General features: G+C 31.1%; 2 protein-coding genes across 2 annotated transcripts; one reads left to right on the plus strand and one right to left on the minus strand.

Moving 5' to 3' along the window:
- The first annotated feature begins 1,613 nt into the window (after positions 1-1,613).
- On the plus strand, positions 1,614-24,902 carry LOC141526681 (uncharacterized). The gene is made up of 4 exons (XM_074241750.1): positions 1,614-2,408; positions 24,046-24,145; positions 24,207-24,455; positions 24,531-24,902. Exons 1-4 carry the CDS (start codon positions 2,346-2,348, stop codon positions 24,785-24,787), a joined length of 669 nt encoding a protein of 222 aa, XP_074097851.1. The 5' UTR covers positions 1,614-2,345; the 3' UTR covers positions 24,788-24,902.
- On the minus strand, positions 12,888-18,226 carry LOC141526775 (uncharacterized). Its single transcript, XM_074241861.1, has 7 exons — positions 16,919-18,226; positions 16,642-16,657; positions 16,203-16,538; positions 15,999-16,135; positions 15,267-15,444; positions 13,556-13,759; positions 12,888-13,373 (listed from the first exon to the last, which is right to left on the minus strand). Exons 1-7 carry the CDS (start codon positions 17,380-17,382, stop codon positions 13,071-13,073), a joined length of 1,638 nt encoding a protein of 545 aa, XP_074097962.1. The 5' UTR covers positions 17,383-18,226; the 3' UTR covers positions 12,888-13,070.
- Positions 24,903-25,406: the final 504 nt, after the last annotated feature.

Below are 25,406 nucleotides of genomic sequence, written 5' to 3' on the forward strand. Positions count from 1 at the left end.
CTAATCACAAAAATTAAGGGATATAAAAAAAATTCGAAATTTTTGGGTGATTTTCAACGAGCTGTAACTCCAAGGAAAATGATCGTACAGCAAAAAAATACAAGCAAATTGTAGCTCCAAGTGTCTAATTTTCAGATATGACCATGAAAATTTTTTATCATGTTCGGGTCTGGAGAAATCCTAAGAAAACTACAAAAAAAGAATTTTCCAAATTTTTTCTCGTCTTAAAACAGGTCTACGGGCTTCAAAAAATTTTTTTCCATTGTTTTGCTGAAAAGCTTTTTTAGAAAATTTAACGCCCTTCAATTTGACGTTATCAAAAAGCCTGTACGATGATTTGCCACAGAGTTATCGTCAGTCAAAGTAAAAAAGGACTTTTTTACTTTGACAATTAATAACTCTGGAAATAATGATCATATAAAAAATCGAAGGACGATTTTGAAAACTACACGATATTTTCTATAAGATACCGTGAATAGTTTTTGTCAAAAAAATTTTTTTTGAATTGAAAACTTTAACTGAAAAAACGACAAAAATTCGCATAATTAAGGATATTTGGATAACTTGGTAAAACTTTGGATAAAATGGATGAACAAGGGATATAGTCGGTAATTTTTCAACCTCCAAGTGTCCCCTGAAATCCCTAAACAATTCAAAGCGCTGCAATTTTTTTTTTATAGTCCCCCGAAGCTTCAAATTCTTTGTTTTTGCAAAAATCATCATTATGAGAAATTTTTCGAGTTTTATTCATTTCTTCAATGAAAAAAAAATTTTTTTTCATTGTTTCGCTAAAAAGTTTTTATAGAAAATTTAATGTCCTTCAATTTAACGTAATCAAAAAGCCTGTACGATGATTTGCCGCGGAGCTATTGTCAGTCAAAGGAAAAAAGTATTTTTTTACTTAGACAATCAATAATTAATTTTATATATCGCCTGAAATTTTGGCCGCCAACAATTAATTACTGTGAATATATTTGTAGTATATATGTACAAGCTTCTATTTTATTTGCGAAATTATTGTAAAATAACTCTGTAATTGGCTTAAAGCTGTTGATTTCATTAAAATCATTAATTTTTTATCAAAAAAAATGATTCAGAATTGACCGTGTGTGGATATCAAGTGTCCTAATCACTGGTTAGAACAACTTTCCTCCAAATCCAGTTGGCAAACTATCCAGGGATAGGATTGAATTGAATTGGATCAACAAATGCGTCAATAAGGATCAGAATTGCAAAGGGTAGCTTATTGTTTGTGATGCAAATGAGCCGATAAATCAGTTCAAGACGTCAAGCTGCCTTATTTTCACCGACAGCTGTCTATTGATGGTCCCTTTAGGGTCCAGGTTCCAGGTTCGACGCAAACGCTGGAAGGCAGGGTGTCATATGCAAAATCCTTGGATTGATGGTCATTTTCGCCCCGATTTCAATTTTCCGGCTTGCTGTCATCCAAGAAGAAGAAGAAGACGAAAATTGAAGACTATTGAAGAAAAACGGGAAACACTAGAGAATTTGGATCATTCGTAGCACATGTGCAAATCAATGAGGTGTTAGCGGGAAGAAGTGATAGATAGATCTAGATTCGCGGTACTGCTCCAGCTACCAACAATGGTATGTATAAGTTGTTCCTTGAACAGAAGAGAATCGAGTTTAGTTTTTGATGCTCCGGGTTTTCTGGTGGCTGTTACTGCTTACTGGCGAGAGAACTAATTTGCAATGCAAATCAGGTATAAGGATCCATGCACACACGCGCTTTCGAGTCCTTCCCCCTATCGCTCTTCTGACGCTCTCTTTCTCTCTCGGTTGGGCTCATTAAAAGTGTCACGTGCTAGAGAGAGACGTCCGAGTATAAAAGCTGAGTCTGGCATCAGTGAAGACTTGTATAGTTACTGGCGTGTTACCAACGATAGGACACACATGCGAGTTCGATTATTTAGATATGCAGATTTACACTCGGTATATTTTAGCTCCTGGTTTAAGTTTAGCTTTGCAGACACAAAATCAAACTGATCCAGTCATACAACACACTTTATAGTTTTTAGTGCTCGGTTTGCGGAACAAGAGCGAGCTGCTCTTTTCTGGTATCAATAAGAGCGAAATAAACGAATGCTCGGGATAAAAATTGCCCTTAGTTGGGGTTCCTGGGTTTATTGTAAAACCAAATTTGCATGTCCACGGGTTACGGGTCTTCCTGTTGATGTTCACTTCTCGTTATTCTTCCTTTTATTATCATCTTTATTTTCTCGGTGGGGTAGTGTGTTTTTAAAATTACTGAGGGTGGGTTATCCCCGAGGTATACGACCGGCTGGCTCTTCATTGACAACTCAAAAGATGGACACTTTTCAAATATGCTACATGATTTATATCCTTTTTTTTTTATAACCATTGTCTGCTTTTTATTTATTCACCATGTAAGTAATGAGTTGCTTTTAAAAAATTGCAATTTTTCATTCTATCTTTAAAAATAGATCTTACATTATGGCAATCTGCTAAATCAGTCAGTTCCTGAGTCGAAATTTAAGTTGTAGATTCGACGTATTAAACTTTCAAACCATAAAATCGATGTATTGAACGTAAAAAACGCTCCAATCGTTAACTCAACGTTTTGAGCGTTTAAAACGTCAGTTTAACGTATTGGACGTAAAATAAATTCAACTGTTTTAAAAAAAAAATAATAAAAATCAAAAGTTACAAACATACTTTAAATTATCTTTCTGGTTGATCATTTAGCGTCTCAGGCTCTTTTTAAAAGAAAAATTAGCTTGATAGCTTCTAAGGCCAAATTTTCTAGCTGTAAGAGTACCCAAAAATACTCCAAGTACCACTGGTTCTTAATTAAACACTTGGTAGTCTTCTTAAACAGCCATATCTTCGAAAAAAAACATTTTGGAAACCATTTCACCAGTAAAAAATTCGGACTAAGTATTTTTATTGAACAGATGGAAGAATTTCAATCAAAAAACTGAAATTCTGCCTAACAGAATTAAAAAAACATTTTTTATCGTGCTTCTGTTTAAAAGCATGTAGTTATGCAGAAAAGTCTGTTAAAATAGCCAAAAAAATAATTTTAATTTTAATACTTATAATTTCTCAAAGTTAACTCTTATAGCGAGAAAATGTAGCGACTATGCGCCACCTGTCGGATGTTTTAAAAACTAAATTTTATAAAAAATTATATTTTACATATAAAGAGCCTGATATGAACAAAATACATTTTATCTGACATTATATACCTAAATATGTTATGATATGTCGAAATTATAAAATTATATAAATTTTTATCTGTCTTGATAAGTCTAGATATAAATTTTGACAATCAACCAATTAAAAAAATTATTCCACGGAAAGTTCTGGGCAAATATTTCAATTTTGTGACACAATAAAGACTTTTGACCTTTCATGACCCAGTCTTTAATTGAATAGATACTATTAACTGGGTAAGTTTCCAAAAAAGTGCCGACAGAGCCGTATTAGGGCTTAGTTAGGGGATTTCTATAGAGAGCAATAATTTTCACGGTTCACCCTTATTTGCAGTTGGTGTTGTGTCACTAAATACGCTATAATGTCTCCGTAAAAAGAAGGAAATATAGTGCCTAACAGTTTACCCTCGTGGTTACACAATTTACCCCAATTTCACGTTTATTGTAAACAAGCCATCCATCGGTTTTTATCTTGGAATAAAAATCTGGCCGTGGATCGTCGATCTTTGATCTATTACCAGAAAATAAAAGCTAGACGTTGATGATTAGTCATCATAATTTCTTGTGGAATATGGGAAAGATAAAAAAACCGTACCACGCCTCATTCCGTTTATCTTTTTCATTATTCCTCAGGAACCTTTTTAAGTAATTTTTGATTTGGACAATGACTGTAAGATGACTTGGATAAATTAGAAGAATTGAGGTTTTAAAACGAGCTATTTACGATGATAAAATTCTAAATTAATACATTCTTATTTTCCTAATAAGAATGTTGGATAAAATGATAAGTAACTTTTTGATTTATCGATAAATCGATTCAAATATAAACTTTAACTGTTTCTGAATGAGATGACTTGATGGAAACCGTTTGTTTTAAGATATTCCGACCAGCACGACATCCAAAAACAAACAGGGCGTCGAGCTGTCAGACTAAGGCTCCAAGCTTCTAAAAATATGGTTAGATATATGTTTATAGTTTTACGAAAACAGTAAAGTCGAAAGTTTTTTCTTATTTCACTTAAAAGGTTTGGAGGAAATGAACGGACAGATTGGGACGCGAGTCTACAGCAGCGATCGTGAGTTAAGAAGGTAGGCACCAAAATGAGTGACGAGTTTCTTTGGGGAAAGGAGCTAATGAGATAATTCGGATGCAAGTGAGCTTCTGATTCGATGATGGGGAATCTTTTCTGTGATCATGATGAAGTAAGTAAGTAAGTTCATTTTTTGCTGGTACGCTACAGGAGCTCGCTCAATTTGTCGAGTTTTGTTGAAGAAGACTTTATTTTGTTGACGGACTAAATGATTATCGTTTCGTTTAATGGCACTCATCAGAAATTATTTTACTTTTTACGGACATTCATCATTTTTAAAATTTTTTCGTTATTTTCCAACAATTGTTTTTCGAAAGATTATATTATAGTTTTGCATTTACAATTTTATTTTGGTCTTCTTTTTAATCCAAATTAATAGTTTCATAGATGAAAAAATACCCAAATAAAATTGGATCTTGTTCCGCATTAGAGACTAAATTAGAAAATGATCAAAGGGTTGATGCTTTGCTATCAAATGACAACAAAAAGGAAGAAGCTGATTTAGAATTGGACTAGATGAGATAATATGAATATCAAAGGAAATAATGTTGGATATTATTCTAAATTGGAACCTGCACAAAATATTGATCAAAAAATTGATGGTTCTGTTATCGAATGCTAACAGTTGATGGTTTACTGTCAAATAATGACAAAGTTGAAGAATTTGGAAGAAGCTGATTTAGAATTGGACTTGATGAGATCAAATGAAGAGTAACAGAGGAAATAAGGTTGGATACTTTCCCGCATTTGAATCTGAACAAAATATTGATGGTTCTGTTTTCAAATGACAACAAAATTGTGAATTGTAGAAGAAATCTTAGAATTGGGTTTGATGACACTAAGTGAGCAAAACTAAGAAGTAAAAAAATTGATATTTGATCAAAATATGATCAAAAGATTGATAGTTTTTGCATTAAATAATGGAAAAATTGAAGACTTTAGAAGAAATTAATTTAGAATTCAGATTTAATAAATTGATCAAATAATGAAAAAATATACTATTTTTGAAAGACATTTCATATTGGCATTCTAATTAGCGAATTGTCTAACTCCATTTTAGAGAATCTTCCATTTTTACGATAAGACAATTAGTTAAAAATTTTAAAAACCATTTAATATCGATTAAAGGTATAATATTTTGGTTTGCATCATTCATCAGAAACATATGTTTTCTACAATCTTTATTTTTTCTGAAAGGACATTTTCTAAAGAACCAAAAAAAAACTTAACTCATAAGTTTCCAACCATGTAGAATAACACTCCATGCTTTTAAAAATGGACAACTTTAGATGACGACACCTTCAGAAGAAACTGACTTTGAATTGATAAAATTGAGCTTGATAAAACAAAATAAAAATGATCTAAGGACAATAAAAGTTGGATGTTGCTGGTTCTTACTTGAACGTTACTTAAAAAGACGATAAAATGATTGGTGGTGACAGAATTGAAAGCTTGAAAAAAAGTGATTTGAAATGAAGCTTGAAGGAACAAGTTGAAAGGAAAGTTCCAGTAAAACTGGTAGCAGAATTAAGGTACCAAAGAATCGAAGCATGAATGCTTGGTTGGGAATGGTTTAGTTAAGATTGTAATAAGAAGCGAGACGTAGACTGGTTGCATTCCTGGGGCCACCAAGAAGAATAAGAGCAAGATCTGTTTGGCTCATTGAACCACCGGGATGCTCGGATTTTCTGATGAAGGGAGCAACAAGAGAGAGAAGAAAGAAGTTGCTGGTGTTTTGGACTTCTCCAGGACAACACGACAAAAGAGAATCTTAGTGTACCGGTGATTACAACATTAATAAGCAAATGAGCCTCAAGACGGGTTAAGTCACTGTTTGCTTACCGACCAATGGTGACGCGTGGGCGTCATTGGAGGCGGAGCTTACGATGCTCGACCTTCCACTTGCTGGCGGTTAATCCTCGTTTGTGGAATAAGCTTACTCCCACCGGCGCAAGTGGAACAACTGTCTGCAGTTTTGCGCATCCAGTTTAAGATTTATATTATTTGCTGCATTTGTTGTGCCAGAGATTTTTGAGTAGGAGCTGGATCAAACGGGTGGAACTGGGATTCCTGGTGCTCGGACAGTGGGGCTCATTTATTTCTGAGTGGAATGGATTCATACGGCCACATGTGATCTTCTTGGTGTACTTTGGCTGCAATTCGATTGCCGTGTGCTCAAGAGAGAAAGAGAACAGCTCGGGCTTCATTTGAATGGTATACCACGGCGATAATGTACCTCATGATGCGTATTATATGCGAGATACAGATTAACATGATTCGATAATCCATTACTTCGAACAACTGGCAACCTGAATTCTGGATCATGGATCTGGAGCCATCCGTTCTTTGTTAACAATCTCGTACTTGAGTGGTTAATTTGAATTATTTACGTCAACTGCTTTGTGCCAAAGTTATGAATAGAATTTCATGGAATTTAATAGAATAAATCAACAAATTCGTTGATATGATCATATATGGACACATCAAGTCATATCAACTCATATTTTTTCTACTCTTGCTGTTTATGTCTATATCTGGCTTGATATAGCCAATTTTCATATAAAAACGTAACACAAATTAGATATTGATGCGTCAAATCAATGAAAATAAGACTCTATAATACTAAAAACCCGTGAAATAGTTTCCACATATGAAAAATGATTTTTTCTGTTCAAACTAATATCTTAAGCTAGTTAACTCTCTTATTAGGAGAAGATTTAGCGATTATGCGCCACCTGTTAGATTTTTTCAGAACTAAATTTAATGAAAACATTATATATAGAGATATATGATCATTTTAGGCATGATATTAGATTTATTACGTCACATATGGACATATCAAGCCAGATAAGGTAATATATGGGTGTATATGATGATTTAAAGCATAATATAAGCATATTATGTAAAATATGGACTTATTACGCCAGATATGGTCAAATATGATTATTTTAGGCATATTATGTTACATATGGACATGTTAAGCCACAAATGTCTGAATGTGGGTGTATATGATCATTTTATGCGTGATATGAGCATATTAAACTATATATGACTATGTATGGTAGTTTTATCAGAAAAATAACACTTTCAAAGAATTCTTAACTTAGATAAACTATCGGAAGACATTTATCCACGTCTCTAAGTATCATCACACCGGGAAACAATCAACAATTGCATGACAAAACGATTGCCCGGTTGACTCATATCCCTCTTAGAGAAGTTAATTTCCTTAAAGTATTTGTTAACTACTAAAGTACGCAATAAATGTACATTATGGTCTACGTCGATCTTTGTCGAGGAGTCACATTATAAAATAAGAATGCAACAATTTAGCAGATAAAGTAAGCAAAGCCCAAGCTTGTATATATCGTAAGTCTAAAACGGACAATTTTTATATATTCGATCCAATGTAATTCTATTGTTTTCACGGACTATTAAGTTTCCCGGTAATGGTCAGCTTCCGGTTAGCCACTTCTTGGTTCTTGTATTTATTTACAGCTTACTCCGGATTGCTGCCATTGAGTGTCAGTGTGATATTGGTAAACGAAAACACACATTAACACACTGTTTTAACTTTGAGTTGGGTATTCGTATTGCCTTTAACGGAATACGAATACGAATGCGAATGCAGGAAAGGGTGCGCCGAGAAGCCTAATTCGGGCTTTAAGAGATTAAGGCGAGGCATCTCCACCCTCAAGCGGCTCTGGCTCTACGTTCCCCTCAGCCTTTATCTTACACACTCTTATGCTCTTATTTTTATTTTTAGTTTTGTTTAGCTTCTTATGATTATTCTGTACTGTTGAATTTTAAGGAGAACATACACACCAGTCTCTTCCGCACTTACTCAACTCTACCGTGTCCTCGTGATACTTCCTTTCTCACGTTGAGCTAACAGCACTCGTGAAAAATTTATTAATTTCCGTCTATCGAGTTAACGCTTCATAGCAAGTCATATTTCGGGGACCTCATGCCTTATTTGTAGCCAGAGTCCTTAGTCTTGCTGTTAAGGGTTACGGCATATAAAGGCCATTAATCTGTTTCAATTATCAATTTAAGATAGTCTGCTTTGTTCTGCTTTAGTGATTGTTTGATTAATAGTTTTATTCTAAAAATTAATTCATTAGATTTGATATCTTTTGTTGATTCAAGGATTTACAGGATAGATATTTAATTCCTAAATCTTCGTAATTATTCACAACAATGTAAAAAAAAAAAAAGGTAGTATTAGGGACAAAAATAATAAACGTGAAAAATTAAGATTAATAACTATTTTTAATTTAATATTAAAAATTACAGTAAAATAAATTTTTTTTACTGAACTACTAAGTCACCTAGAGATATTAAGTCGTTGGAAATTTTTATTGTAATAAATTTTATTGTAATAAAATAACAATTTTTAATGAAAATTTTCAAGTAGAAAAAGAAATTTTTATTCAATAAGAATATAAAATACATTTAATTATCTAAATGAGTAGAGCTATCGGCGCAACGAGCAGAATGTGTGTGCCAAAACACGAGCGACGAAAGTTTCATTTTCTAAGGTTTCTTTGAAAATAATTGTTTACAATACAATGTATAAAATGTAAGTACCATTAATTTTTAAGGTAGTATTAAGGATAAAAATAATAAACGTGAAAAATTAAGATTAATAATTATTTTTAATTTAATATTACAAATTACAGTAAAATAAAATGTTTTTACTGAACTACTAAAAAATTAACCGGACTTTTTAGTAAAAATTTCTCCAAGTGTTGATATTATCCACCTTCCTTTGAGGCGGCACTGCAATCGCTCTCAGACTTATCAGCTGTATCAAAAATTACACATTTTAGTGATCAGTTTTTGCTCAATACAGTTTATTCTAACAACACTTTTATACAATTATCATTATAATTTAACTTTATCCAATTAGTTAAATATAATTTATAAAAATGTACTTTAATGACATTCGGAATTTTTTTTTACTATTTGCTATTATTCTATATATATTTCCAAGTAAAATAACTGAAAAAAATAATTAAAATCATTTAGTACTTATAGACTAGGCCTGATATGTTCAAATATACCCATTTGTAATTTTCTGACCAAAGTTAGTTTCGAAAACATTCAACAGATGGCGCATGATCGCTAATTTATCTCCCTATAAGAGAGTTAAATTTGAAGTATCAAGTTATAACAGAAAAGTGACTTTTCTGACATCATCGTTTCATCAAATATTAAATTAATTTTTGCCTCACATAAAAGATTATCAATGAGCAAATATCCTACAAAATACATAAGCCCCGATTAACCCATGGCACATGAAAAATTTTTTTCCCGAGCTTGGAAAAGTAAACTACGCTCCAAGACCTTATAAATAAATTAAATTAAATGGAGGCATATAATGTTTTCTCGAGACAGATGCTCGCGGACTCACACCACACTTAGAGTCCTGCATACATTAAGTGGAAACACCGGACACCGGACACGTAGTGTCCTAGCTGCAATCTACGGATGTTGTCTTGTTGGTGATCGCATCCAGCGCAACACACATGAACATACATGCACCACAAAGCCCAAGGAGCTACTGAACTTTGTGTTGGGCTACACATCGCGTTGTCTGATCATCCTGCCTAATGAAGCCTGGTTTATCTCCCAGGTTCGATTCTCAGTATACTGAACCCCGTACCCCACAAGCTACACTTGGTGGTGCACACCTTCGCGGTGGTGCTTCCACCAGCTCCGTACAACCGAGGACAAAAGTCAACAATCTGATCTTTCTTCGCTAAATTGCAAGCAGGTGTCATCAAACCGATTCCTGGATTTTCCCATTAGAAGCCTTTGAAAATTCCCAAGCTTGGTGTTGTCTTACCAAACGAAGACTTGCCATGCCGATGCTGATAATCATCACCATAATTGTCCATTTCGATGATCCTCAGCTGAAGAATCATCACTGAAGAATGATTCAGTGGTAATTCTGATGAATGAAGGAATTGGAACTGGCCGATAGTTTTAGAAGAGGCTGTACGTGAGGCCACCCAAAGCACTGCTCGCGCTTCCGATCACGGAGTCTTTCGGAGGAGAACGAGGGGTGAAGGCTCGGATACGCGCAAAAGGGTACAAGGGTAAGGTGGAAGAGTGAATCCACGATGTTAATTTTAACTTAATTAAGGCTTAATTGAGAGAAAACATTATACATCCGAAGGCCGTGACATTGTTTTCGGTCTCTGTCTAGCTCAGAGCCCGTCCAATTCCTCCGGAGCAGCTTTTGCCCATCTGCAACGCAAATACGGATTTGAAATTTCAAAAATCTCAGGCTGGACGAGATCCAAGCTAGAGAGAGATAACCACCAGCCGGTTGCTTGTTCTCTCGTGAGCTCGTGGTCAATTAGACGACCCAGTCTCATCTTAGCTTTTCCAATGAGCAATGAGAACGAGTAGCCCACCAGGATTCTCCTCAGTCGCTTTATTCCGCTTATTCATGCTTCCTATCCAGGTGATGATATCCTTTGATAATACTAAAGCATCTTTTTTACTAAAACGCCTTTTTAGGTGCTTCCGGATATATCCTTACCAAAAATTCTTCTTTTTCAAGCTAGAGGGCGCTTTTAGCGTTAATTTGCTTCCAAACGGAAGTCTCTAGCTCAATTGGTTCGCGATTTCTGATCAATTTCCGGGAAAATAGGAATTTTACAAGATTGGTCATAACTCAGCGATTAATCATCGCAAAATTTCACACAAGTACGCAAATCAAAGCTAGAACTTCTAGATTTTACGATCTGAACTTAGATTAAACGAAAAAGCTTGTTTTCAATGTTTTCGAAGCGACTAAAGTTGAAGAACCATTTTTTGATTTCTCATTTTTGATTCATTGGGCATGAAAAGTAGGAAGGATTCATTCAATCATATTTAAAATAGCAGAAAGTGAAAGGTCAGGTTCTGAAGGATAATTAACTTTTTTTAAAAGTCTAAAAACACGAATTTAAAGCGAAATTATGTGAGTTTTAAAAAAAAAAGGCTTTTTTATGAGACCGAAAAATGACATTATTTTAAATCAGATAGATGTTATTTGATTGTAGCTCCATTTCAGAGTGTTTATTTCGTGCCGTGGGTGAAGAATGAGAGTAAGAAAAAGGTAAAAGAACCCTCGGTACCGGACTGGGGGTATTCGAGCGGGTATGTGAGCGTTCGTGTGGCGATCGACCTGGGTCAATCGATTGTTTTCTTGTATTTTTTTCCACTTCGTGGAGACCAGCTATCCGAGATCAGAATTAAGACCTACCGCGGTTCGTTCTCGGCCTCCTTCTCTAGTTAGTCGAGGAAAGACGGGCTCTTTTATTCATGTATATATATTTTAAATTTAAATAATAAAGAAACAATGGGATCGAAATGAAATCTAAACGAAACTGAAAATCATAAATTAGATTACATGCTTCAATAATACGCTCATAATTATTAATTGAAATCTATAATATGTATGTAATAGGAAAAATATGGGACTGTTATTTGTTGAAAATACTTATGCATGTCGATCCCGTGGGAGAATCCATTCGACGATCGTTATTGCAGACAAAACAATTGTAGAATAACTATGGGGATCGCTTTAATTTCTTCAATATCCCCTTATCCTTATACTTACTTGATACTACGACCAGGACGCTCTTGAAAGCGTGTGAGAATGTGTATGTATATGAATATCATCAATTCCAAAGCTGGTATGAGTGAACGAAATGGAATATAAACGTTTTATTTATGTTTTGTATTCTTTAAGTAAAGGCTAACGCTACATACTTACATGCATCCATATATGTGTACACACGATTGATGGTGTTTTGAGAATTCGATTACGTTCTAAGAATCGATCGATTCGGTATACCACGGAATAAAATCAGGAATGAGAAATCACGAGGTCTTTAATGATCTCCCTTTTTTTTTTTTTTAATTTCGACCACACATGCTTAAAGTTTTGATCCTTTTTGAAAAAGACTTTTGTTGGATTTTTGGATTTTATATTTTGTAGCTGACAATAGAAAGATGGACAGATCTCCAAGGAGTTAATCCTTTGTTAGAAAGTTGATGTGACGTTTTCATTGTTATCGCTTTTCATTGCTATGGTGACCATTTTGGCAACGGTTACCATAGCAACGGTTACTATGGCAATGGTTACCATAGCAACGGTTACTATGGCAATGGTTACCATAGCAACGGTTAAATATTAATAAGTAAAATTTGTAAAGATATTAATTAATTAAATTGTCAATAATAATCATTTTATAATCAGAAAAAACACTGCAAAACCAAGTGTGTTAATTTAAAACACATAAATGTGTTACTTTCTTGTAGTCACTTTTACGACGTTTCCCGGTGTGTTATTTATTAACACAGTATTTGTGTGTTATTTTGAAACACCTAGGTGTGTTACTTCAAAACACCAAAATGCATTATTTTAATGCACATAACCGTGTTACGTATTATTATAGGTATTATTCACCAAAATGAATGAAATTATCTTAATAATTTTATTTAGTCATTATTATTACATATATTTATTATGTATATTATTTATATTATTATGTAAATATCAACTAACACAGTCGTATACAGTTCTGTTACAGAATTTTTAAATGAAAAATATAATATCTAGTACAGTAATAATTTTAATCTCATTATTTTAATTATTAGAACGTAAAATGCGTGAGTTTTTTTTTTAATTAAGAAATATTTTATGTCAAAAAGTTTAAAAATAAAATTAAAATATAAAATTAGTAAGCATAAAATTGTATTAATCAGAACAATACCTTCTTTAATTATTAAACTTTCTTATGAACTTAGATACTACCAAATTCAAATTTTTTTGTGGTATATCTAATATGATGTAGTCTAAATATTGTAAAAGATTTAAGTATCCAGCAGGAAAATTTCTATGCCATGCATAGTAAGAAGCTAATACTCTGGCCAAAATTTTATAAATATCTGGATTCGGTATTTCCATTTGAATACAATTATCTGCCACAATGTAAACTGATGCAATATCTTGATCCAGGGTATATACGACACATCTAGGTGCTTCACTTTCTACTGTCTCCAAGTCTTCAAGTAGATTGTAAAGCCTGCAAACAATGCAGAAAAATGTGGGAATTTAGTAAATTCATACTTATAATACCGAAAATATATATAAATTTATAGAATTTTATATATTTATATTTATAACAATGAATTTAATTTTTTATTTTACATATTTATAAATTTTATTTTATATATTTATTTTATAGAATGATGAATTTATACCTGTTTAATGATAAATAGATTTTTCATTCCCTGTTTAATTTTTTTAGTGCCAAGTTCTTTGCCTAAATATTGGAGTATTGCAATTGACTTGTTGTCAGTTTCCAAAAAATTACAAAAACTTGTTAGTTTATCAATCCAAACGTCAATTTTTTTAACAATGTCTTCATACAATATTTCTCTCATAGTTAAGAATTCATAAAACATCTATAATTTAAAAAGATTCAATCAGTGAAATGCACCAGATAATATATATATATATATATGTATATATAAATCACATCCCTTGCGACTTTCAAATCATTCTGAAATCAGTCTGAAAAAATTCTGGAAACGTTATGGAATCATGATGGTTCCAGAGTGGTTTTGTGCCTATTTTCCAGCATGAAACCAGAGTGAACTCAGACTAAAGCCAGAGTGGAATCAAATAAAAAACAACTGTTACGCTCGGGAATCGAATCTGGGACCTGACGCTTGAAAGACTAATTCTTTACCAGTTTACCAATGAGAATTACTTGAATATCAGGGTTTTTAACAACTACAAGTAATGCACATCGTATACATGATCAATGCGTAATGAACAAAATTTTTTATTTCGTTTGTAAATTATTAATTATCAATATACACTGATAGAAAGATTTATTAACTATTAATAAATTTATTTATTCGAAGACAATTATTTAATTGGTTAAATTTTAATAATTTAAAATTAAAATAATTTAAAATTTAGCTCGATCAAATATTAAAAACAAATACGTGTAATGACATATAGTTATATATAAATTATATGTAATTATATGTAGTTATATAAAAATTATATATAATCTTAAAAACGAATGTATGTAGTGACGTACAGTTATATATAAATTATTTGCAATTATATATAGCTTTATATAATTACATATAATCTTAAAAACAAACATATGTAAAGACATATAGTTATATATAAATTATATGAAATCATATATAGATTATATATGGTTCTATAGAATTATATATAATTTTTTTCCCGGGATCAAACTGATCCCTATGTGAATTTCTAGTATTTTCAAAATAAAATCTTTTTAAGTCATACAAAAATTCATAACATTTAAAAATTTTTAAATAGGGAACCAATTAATAATGTATAATACTAAATTCACCTGTTGACTTCATAATTTAATATAATAAAGATAAAAATAGACCTTTAACTAATTGAAAGTATTTTCAAATTACAAAATTTATTATCTCTTATTTTGTAGAATGAAATGGTTGTTAATTATGTAGTCGAAAAATGCTATATGATTATTAATTTATTAACCATTTGTCGTCTAACTGTTAATATAATTAGGTAAATTATGAAAACTCAATACACTACACTCGTGTTAAAGGTATCATAAATATACTAAGGACAAAATTGAGAATTATTCGAATTTACTCTAAAAAGCGCTAAACCCACGTTGAAAACATTTTCAAGACATTCTGAAAACACTCTAGTTTCATTTTGAATTTACTTTAGTTTCATTTTGAATTCACTCTGAGATTACTCTGAATTCACTCTGAGATCACTGAATTCACTCTGGGATCACTCTGGATTCACTGTGATTTGACTCTGGAAAAAAGGCACAAAACCACTCTGGATCCACACTGGTTTCAATATGATTTCACTCTGACTCTGAATACAGAGTGATTCCAGAGTGAGGTGAAGGTTGCAAGGGATAAACTAAAAACTTACCATTTCATAGGAAATTAAGCACGGGTACTTGGCTATAATGTCAGAAATTCGAGTAGCTTCATTCTCGATCCAAACTCTACGCGAAGTTAAAGTTATTTTTAGTAATTGCTTCCAATGGGCTGTATTAATTCCTTTTTTACATGGCTTACTTAATTCTTTGAGAAATTTTTCAATGTCACTACAAATAAAAAAGTCAATATTTTGACTAAAGTAGCTAATGTACTGATAAAAGAATTTAATTGTGTTAAAAAATATTTTTTATAGTTAACAAATCATTTATTAGAGACTACTTCTCAGTATTAAATAAATATTTTTAGCATTTAAAATGATTTGTTTGTATTTAATAAATCTAATATTCATTTATTAAATATTAATAAATATTTTTAAATACTAAGCAATATTTGTTAAGGGCTAAAATGTGGTCTCTAGTAAATGATTTGTTAAATATTAACAAATATTTTCAACTATAAATAAATCCTTCTATCAGTGTGATATAGTATATGCGAAAAAAAAAAATTAGTTTTAACTATTTAAAATAGAAATTCTCATTTTTTAAACAGTACTTTCTGAACAGCACATAAAAAATACCATAACTATTATCACATTAAAATCATTATAGTACTACTTAAAATTATTATTTAAAGTGATTGCTGATTAAAAATATTTTCATTCGTGTAAAATTTATCATTAATAATCAAGTAGTTAAATTTCAAAAACTGTTTTGATAATTACGTATTATTTTCCACGAAAACCGCTTGAGCTGTTGGAAGCTTGCTATTCCCATCATGGTCTCTTTTAATACTTCCAGTCTTTTTCAACCCGTAACGATGATTTCTTATCCAGATACTTAATTGACTTCGAACGATTCCCTGAAAAATTTAAATTTGATAATGGAATAAAGAAAGTTAATGCCTAGTAAACATAAATAATACTTACACATTCATTAGATCCACCTTTGAGTTCTGGATAAGCCTGTACAATACTCGTCGCTAAATTGTAATAATCAAATTTTGTTGGTTTTGCATTTGTAACTTCCCACAAGTATGAGGCCCAAAAGTTGATAAAATACTTTTGAGCTTTAAGTACACCATCCTCGGTTAATTTTTTTTGTAAGTCTAATGTCAGTGAGGGTAGCGGAGAGTTAACCGATATAGATTTTTGTTCATGTTGGGAGATTTTGGATGTTGATGGGCCAGGAATAATAGTTTTGGATGTCAGTAAGTGCTGTTTACCGGTAGCATCATCTTCCTTCAAGTCTTGTTCTTGGGCACTCTAAATTAATCATAAATTTTATTATATTAACAATTTTTCAATTTTTTGTGTGTATAAATTATGTGTATATTTTGAAATAGTTGTTATTTATTCGCAATTGAACCTGAAAAATTATTAAACTTTTTAATTAATAATAAATTTATATTTATGATACAGCAGTCAACGGATACCTTATTTGTAAGATTTTGTTTGGAATAAATAATTATGAAAAAATTTTTTGAAAAAATTTCATGTATACATTTAACGAGTTTTGAATAAAAATTTGCTTAATTTTTTATTTCTACTAAATTGATTTTTAAGTTAAATAAAGAAAAAAAAAATTATCAGCTGCTTTCAGCATTATTTAAATTTAATGAAAAAAATTTAATTTTATTCATTACTAAATATACATAATAAAACTTAGTTGGTTACTTATGCTTGGCAGATTGTCATGGGCAATATCAATACTAGTAACTGAACGTTCAGTTGATGTTCCCATTGTTGCTTCAATAAAACTTATATTACCATTTGATGAACTTAACTCATTTTCAGAAAATACTATAGGTAAAGAATTAATATCAATGTCTGTTGATGAAGAAGGTAATGGTACAAGAAGTACGTGAACATCGCTTTTATCACGAATGGCGTCATCTTCATCAATGTCACATAACAGGTTGTTTCTATCTGGATCTTTTTGTTGCAAAATAATGGACTTGCCGGAAATCATTATCTTCAAACTAACGTCTTTATTAATAACCTCCATCAATTTTTTCATAACAGATTCATAATCAGTAGTATTTTCATCCTGTATATATTTGATACACTTGCATCTTCCGGCTATGAGGCAGTAAATTTTTTTTTCCATTATCTATTTTTTAGTGATTATTAATTTTTTTTTTGTAGTCAAAACGTTTCTAGTATTTTAAAAATAAAAATAATTTATTTTAATATATATTTTCGTAAACTTGAAATAGCTTGAATAATAAATATGCTCTTAGCAATGACAGAGAAGTAAGTAGAACTTGCTTAGCTAACACGTAAGTTTCACAATATAGCGGTTATCTTTTATCCTTCGTTTACCCTCCAAGGCTCGGCAACATAAAACGATCAACAGCAAGCGTCAGACTCACAAATTTGGTGCGGGCTCACAAGATGTCGCACGGGTTTATGCTAACACAAACACACTGCCGCATACTATCACACACTTTTGAATGTACACCCATAGTTCGTATTTCATCGGAAGAGTGCGCTGCGAAAACATTCTGAAGATTCACAAAAATATTTGTTTACTTTTTTCATTATTTTTCATTGTGTACTTGTGCAGAAATACATGATAATTATAAAAGGAAACTAGTGAAATTGATGTAGAAAATTAAACACGACAATGGATATCTCGTGCTCCATGTGTTTCTATCAATGTAATTCACCAAACGTTTTGATGCAACACGTCATACGTCACCATCAGCATGATCCAAAGTTTAAAGTTCAATGTAAACAAACGGGATGTGGACGAAATTTTACAAAATGGAAATCTTTTCGCCAACATCTATTTAGGAAACATCCAACAGTGCAAACTCCATGTAACAACGAATTTGAAGTACATGAAAATATTAATTTATTTAATGGACAAGATGTACTCTTAAATAATATCATCCATGCTCCTATAGATAATCAGAGTAAGAAATAAAAATAAACTATTATTTATATAATTATTTATGATACTGAAGTTAGCTGATACCTGTCAATTTTTTTTAATTATTATAGCAAATGAATTACAATTAAAAAATTTCCACTTACATTTTTTGTAATTCTCAAATGCGAAATTTTGTTATTGAATTTTTTTCATAATAATTTCACTGCTATAAAATTCTACAAAAATTTCTAAAATCTGTCAACTTCAGAGTCATTTATAACACTGATGATTATTTTTCATTTATAATTTGCTTAATCTATTTTTTTATACTACAAAATAGATAATTTTGGAGAAAAAACTTTAACACCCAAAGAAATTTTACAACTGAAGTCAGCTCAATTCGCTGTTAACATACGAGAAAACTGTAAAATCTCTCAGAAAGCTATGGAAACCATGATGGAAGGAGTAACAAATTTAGTGGATGATTATTTATCAATTTTAATGGTAAAAACTTTTATTTTTTTAAAATTGATTAACCGTACTAATATTTATATTTTTATATTTAGGGAGAAATAAACAAGAGTGTTAATGTTGAAGATGAAACCGTAAAGTTGACGGACATAAGGAATATATGCACTGAAACTTATCCCCCATCAACAATATTTTCTTCAATACAATCTAAAAAGTCTCTTGACAAAGTATTGAAAGAGAATTTTAATATGGTCTGCGCAGAGAAAATTGTAATTGGATCAAAACTCATTTGGAAAAGAAAAGCGTTTGGTTTTAAAACTTCTGCTAAGGTCCGAAAAGTTAACTATGAGGGGTATTATGTACCTTTCTGGGAAAATTTAAAAATCTTATTTCAAATCCTGAAGTCTACGCTAGCATTGTAAATCAAACTAGTAATTCAGATAATATTTATCGTACAGTACTGGATGGATGTTTTTATAAAAACCATGAATTTTTTAAAAACCATAAAGATGCTTTAGCGATTATATTTTACTATGATGACCTTGTTGTTGGTAATCCGTTAGGCGTTGCAGTAAAGAAACATAAACTGTCGATGTTTTATTGGACTTTGGCAAATATAAAATCAGAAGTTTGATCATCGTTAAATATTATTCAACTTTATGCTATTGTACGAACGGAACACTTGAAGCAACCAAATGGAGTTACTAAAATTTTACAACCATTTATCACCGATATTGTCAAATTACAAACTGTCGGAATCAACATTCATGTAAACGGAGAATTAAAAAATTTAAAAGGGTCTGTTATATTTTGTGCTAGTGATACTCCTGCGTCTGCTATGTTGGGAGGATTCAAAGAATCTGTTGCAGCTTATCGACTATGTCGTACTTGTATGATAACTAAGGATGAATGGCGCCAAAATTTTTCAACTCAAAATTTTATTTTACGAAATAAAACTGATCACCAAGAGCACGTTGATGTAGTATCAGACGCATCCATAACTAATGCAGCACAGGAATTTTGGAAAACACAATATGGTATAAATAAACAAAGCTCTCTAGCGGATATCCCTTTTTTTGATGCAACGATGTGTTTTCCCCAAGATGCTATGCATATCTTAATTGAAGGAGTCGGAGAAATAGTTTGTCGAGCATTTCTTCGTTACTGCATTGTCGTAGAAAAAATATTCACTCTTGACCAGTTAAATGAAAATATAGAAAATTTTGATTTTAAATATTTTCAAAATAACAAACCAGCTTTAATTTTGAGTTCTCATCTTACTGAAGAAGGTCACCTTCGACAAAGTGCAGCACAATTTTTAGTTTTATTTTATACTCTGCCATTTTTAATAGGAGAGTGGATTGTAAAAAATAACGAGAATGAGCTAGAAGAACAAATTTCTTGTTACATGCAAATGTTGGATATTATTAAGGTTTCTTTGGCTTATGAGATTCACGAAGATACAATTGATTACTTAGATCAGATGATACGTGTATTTATATTTAATTTTAATCGCTTGTACCCAAATTTAATAGTTCCTAAATTTCATTTTATGATGCACATTCCATACTATATTAAACTCTTCGGACCTGCAAGACAGCTATGGTGTTTTAGATTTGAAGCTGCTCACGCTTATTTTAAAGCACTTGTTACTGTTATTCGAAGTTTTAAAAACTTGGCAGTTACGCTGTCATATCGTCATCAATCAAGATTATGTTCAAGACTTTATTCTCCACCAGGAATGCCAGCAAAAAAATTTTTGTATCAAGATGACTATGTGAGTGCAGGAAATTCGGTATTAATATGCAACCTACCATATTCAAGAATCTTTCAAAACGTCATAGATAAAAATGACTAGTTAACATGTCAAATGTTGCGAACAGACAAAGTCATAAATTTTGGAACTTCATATCATTCTGGAGCAATAATATTATTAGAATGTGATGATGACACTCTTCTCAAGTTTGGTCAAGTTGATGAAGTATTCATTTACAATGATTTGAAATATATTGTTTATTCTACACTGGATACTTTATTTTTTGAACGAAAACTGAATGCTTATCGTGTGATGAAAACCACTACAACTTGTAACAGTTTTACCTGCTCAGGTTGGCCCCTAATCAATTTTATAAATAACTAAACAAAGCTAATAACAATAAAAATTATCAGGGCGCCACCAGGATTATTAATCACGGTTCCTGGAACCGGTCCAGAGCTGAGAATCTTAACTTAGGGTAGAGAGAGTGGAGGAAGGTGTTGTTGAATAATAAAAATTTAATTAACAATATACCGGTATTTATTAACAATAAAGATTTTACAAACTTCACAAATTTAAACGCTCACTCACACACTTATAATCTAACGAAGCGGAGAATAACTGCGAAATAAACGATATTTACAAACGAACCTTCCAATGACGATACGATGACTAGACGGGCTTTTTCGAACAAACGGTCTCCCACACCTGTCTTAGAACTAAACTTAAAATTAAACGTCCACCGGACGACCAAAACTAACTAACTTACACACTTTTCTACTTAAAACTAAGTCCACAGGACTACCGAACTTAACACTATTAACACTCTCTATCACGCATAACCCGTTCAATTCTTCACACACATAATCCACACTTGTCTCACACTCACACTACTAACTTGACTTTCCTTGATTTTTATTTTATAAATTTTATTTTAATAAAAATTGACTGTAACTAATTTTAATTAAATATTTTAAATTAAATTATTCAATCATTAGTAATTTACTAAAACGACAAACAATATTCAATTGACAACCAATTTCTAACTAACTATTACCATTCTCAAATTCCAATTATTAATTTTAATTCCATTGAAATATTAGATAGATTAAAATTCCTCAGTAACTTATAGTCATGGTCTTAACAATATAACAATACTTATTTAGAACAAAAGGTCTTATATACTTAATACCTTGGATTAACTTTTGGTAATTAAATAAATCACAATATAAATTTTTACAATCACGTTCAAAATTATAAACATAAGTTTAATTAATTAATTCTGACTAAACTTTTACTGTGACAAATTTTGTCTCACTTAACTGAACTCTTGGACTTAATGTCCACGCCGATAATTATCAAATTAGAGTAAAATTAATTTAATTAATTCACGGACTTAATCCCAAAATTATTAAGTTCACACTTGTCGGAATAATTTTATAATATAATATTCTCAATAAATAATTTTCCTAATATAATATACTTAATAATTTTCCAATCTATATTATCTTCAATAATTAACTCTTAATATAAAATTCTTAATAATTTTCTTAATATAAAATATTCTTAATAATTAATTCTTAATAAAATATTATTAATAGTTTTCTTCTAGTTTTATCAATTATGAAAAATTCGACACAAGTCGAAATATTCAAATTTCAATTGCTAGAACATTCGTTAGCTGTTTTTGCTTGACCTTGGGTATTGGAATTTACTGCGACACAAAACTGACGCTTGACCAAAATTCCACGAATAAAAAATTGTCGATTTTTTTCAATGACAAAAATCAATCAATTTTACTAAGTTAATTATTATAAAAATAAATTTAACGAATTTTCAGATGTTAATTAATTGATTGATAATTTTTAGTTATTAAAATTTTCCCGCAAGGTCGATTGAGTAATCCTCGGGTATAAACCCCCATGAAAATCACTAAATCCAAAACTAGCAAATGTTTCACTATTAATTTATTAATAATCGTCGATTAAACGATCCATAATAATTAAATAGGAGAAGTAACTGGGTATTCGGTAAACCGCGGTCTTTCCCACAGAGTAATAATTGATACCTTGACGAACAAAACGATGATCTAACTCACTCGTTGAGGATGAAGTCCTAGTTGTAGTTGGCTTCCTTCGTCTCGTCACTACTCCGGGGATCGGTCCTTCTTGATTTCCGTGGCACTCAGTCTGGCGGTCACATTACTTCTTCCTTTTCCACTGCACGGCTCACCTATTTTAACCCAAACTCACCCCCTCCTATTCTCCCTTTAGGCCCGAAGATCGAGACGCGCCAGTGCTATGTCGAATAATTATCGATATCCGGTGACTTATCGGTTAAGGGTAATTTTACCCTGTTACAAACTAATGAAAAAAAAATTATTGAAATAAAAGATTTAATATTTCCTCATCCACTTTCTACATTTAATACTATAAACAAAATATACGTTCCATTAATTAATCACGAACGAACAGAGTTTGAAATTTTATATATATATATATATATATATATATATATATATATATATATATATATATATATATATATATATATATATATATATATATATATATATATATATATATATATATATATATATATATATATATATATATATATATATATATAAAAGGTCAAAATATATAACGATATTTTCATGTAAGTTTTTTATTTTATGTTTTATTCATCCTATCAAGTAGTAATTATACTGATAAGAATGTGATCAATAAATATAATACATTTCAATACATCATATACGATAGGCTGATACGTAATGTGTTAATGCATTTCAGTGAATAATGGTAAAGTGTATTTATATTTAATACACCAAAAATGCATTAATTCTTTATGCAATTAAAACGTGTAAAATTATGCGTTAGGTGTGTTAAAATTACACGTTACGTTTTTCAAGTGTCTTATTTTCATGCACCTACCTTCGTTTATATGTTTAGACGTTTTAAAGAACCCTGCTTAAACATTTTCGTGCATTGAAAAAAGACGCTTATTAACACACTTGGTTTTGCAGTGAAGGGATTGATGCAATAGGTTATGGGCCCAGTCCAAAAAAAAAATGAAAAGCTGTCGATTTTCCAAAAATTTGACCTGATACTTCCCTGATTAAAAATATTGATTGAAAAGTATTGGGAATCAGTCACCCTATGTGAACTGTATATCTATATATACATGAAAAAGAATTGAAATTATTCAAAAGTATTCTAATTTCATCATTTTCAATCCTTTTCAATCAATATTTTTAACCAGGGTTAGCTCATAGGTTATAACTCAAATCCCCAACCAAAAAATTACAGAAAGAAAAGACACTATTAAATCTAAAAATAATCTTATACCAGTAAAACAGTAATTAAACTAAAGAGTGTCGTAAGCTACTATAAATACTATATATATAAATGAAATAAAAAAAACTTTAACCGTCAGTCTTTTAAAGCATTATTTGATAACATAAAATTTATTTGAAATGTCTCTTAAAATTCTTATTTTTGTATTTTCTGTATCGAATGCTTTTACCCTAACTCCTATTATTTTTGAGGATGGAAATAAATACTTTCCAGTTAGAAATTGCAGTTTGATTGGAAGTCATGTATGTTTCAATATTTATTTCAAATAATTGCCAAAAATTTAAATTAATATCAATCTTAATGTTTTTTCAGTGCAACCTTAAGTTAGAAAAACCGTGCTGTGACGAAAACCACGAATGCAAAGTTCTAGACATCAGTACGCATGAAAACGTATACATGTGTCTCAAAAAAAGTATGCATTAATATTATTATTTTTTTTTTATATGTATATTTTATTTTTTAATTTTTTTAAGTAATGGTCGGAGACACTTGTCGATACCTGGTGGAATGTTGGCCTCTAGAAAACGCAATATGCAGTAACAGAAAATGTAGATGCTTACCAAATTATGGACCGACTTCCAATAAAACGAATTGTGTGCCTTTGCTGGACGGTGATTGTGATGAAGATAAAAAATGTTATTCTGAAAATTCCGAATGCGTTGATAATTACTGTCAATGCAAGGAACGCTTTATAATGAACTTCATGAAACAATGTGTTCGATGTAAGTACAATTGAATCTGTCTAAGGTTGCATTTTCTGGACGGAACCTATGAATTATTCTCGTAATTTTTTTCAGCTGCGATAGGTAGATCTTGCGATAACAAACTGGCATGTGGTGACCCTTTTTACTACAACTGCGAAAACGGAAAATGCGCTTGCAAAAAAAATTATATTTTGGTTAACAATGCATCCTGTTTGCCGCTTTTAGGAGAGTTTTGCTGGACTAACGAACCATGTGGTCTAAAATATTCCAAGTGTTTAAATAATAAGTGTCAATGCATACCGAATTATAACGCTGTTTCTAATGATGAATGTATCTTAGATCAAAATTGAGGGAAGTGGTCCAATCTTTGATGCTTTTCAAATTAAAGGAAAATATGTTCCATTTCATTTCATTAAAAATTTTAACAACAATTCAAACGTTTTAAGTTTTATTTAAATTTCTGTGAAAAAAAAAAATTTTTTTTGGATAAACTCTTCATAAGCGTCAAAAATATGATTTTCATCTTAGAACAAATACCTAAAACATAACTTTCCACTTTCGAGAAGATTCAGCGATTATGCGCCACCTGTCGGGAATTTTCAACACCGATTTTCAAAAAAATGTACATGGGTGTATAGAACTATATTAAGCCATTTATCGGGATATTAAGTCATGAATTATCACATCAAGCCATATAAGGCCAGATATATTCTGATATAACCTAATATGGCTGATTTTTCTATCAGATCATATCAGGGACGTAACATAAATTATATACAAATCTATTAGACTATTTCAGGCTTGATATGGGCATATGAAGTCATATGTGGTCATATTAAGCCAGATATCTTCTTATATGGTTCTATATGGCTATATCTGGCCTAGTACGGTCAATTTTTCTATCAGATCATATCAGGGGCGTAACATAAATTATATACAAATATATCAGACTATTTCAAGCTTGATGTG

This window comes from Cotesia typhae, unplaced genomic scaffold (genome assembly GCF_013202065.1).
Source record: "Cotesia typhae breed Kobodo isofemale line unplaced genomic scaffold, CoteBio_Ctyphae contig_36, whole genome shotgun sequence".
Lineage (NCBI taxonomy): Eukaryota > Metazoa > Arthropoda > Insecta > Hymenoptera > Braconidae > Cotesia > Cotesia typhae.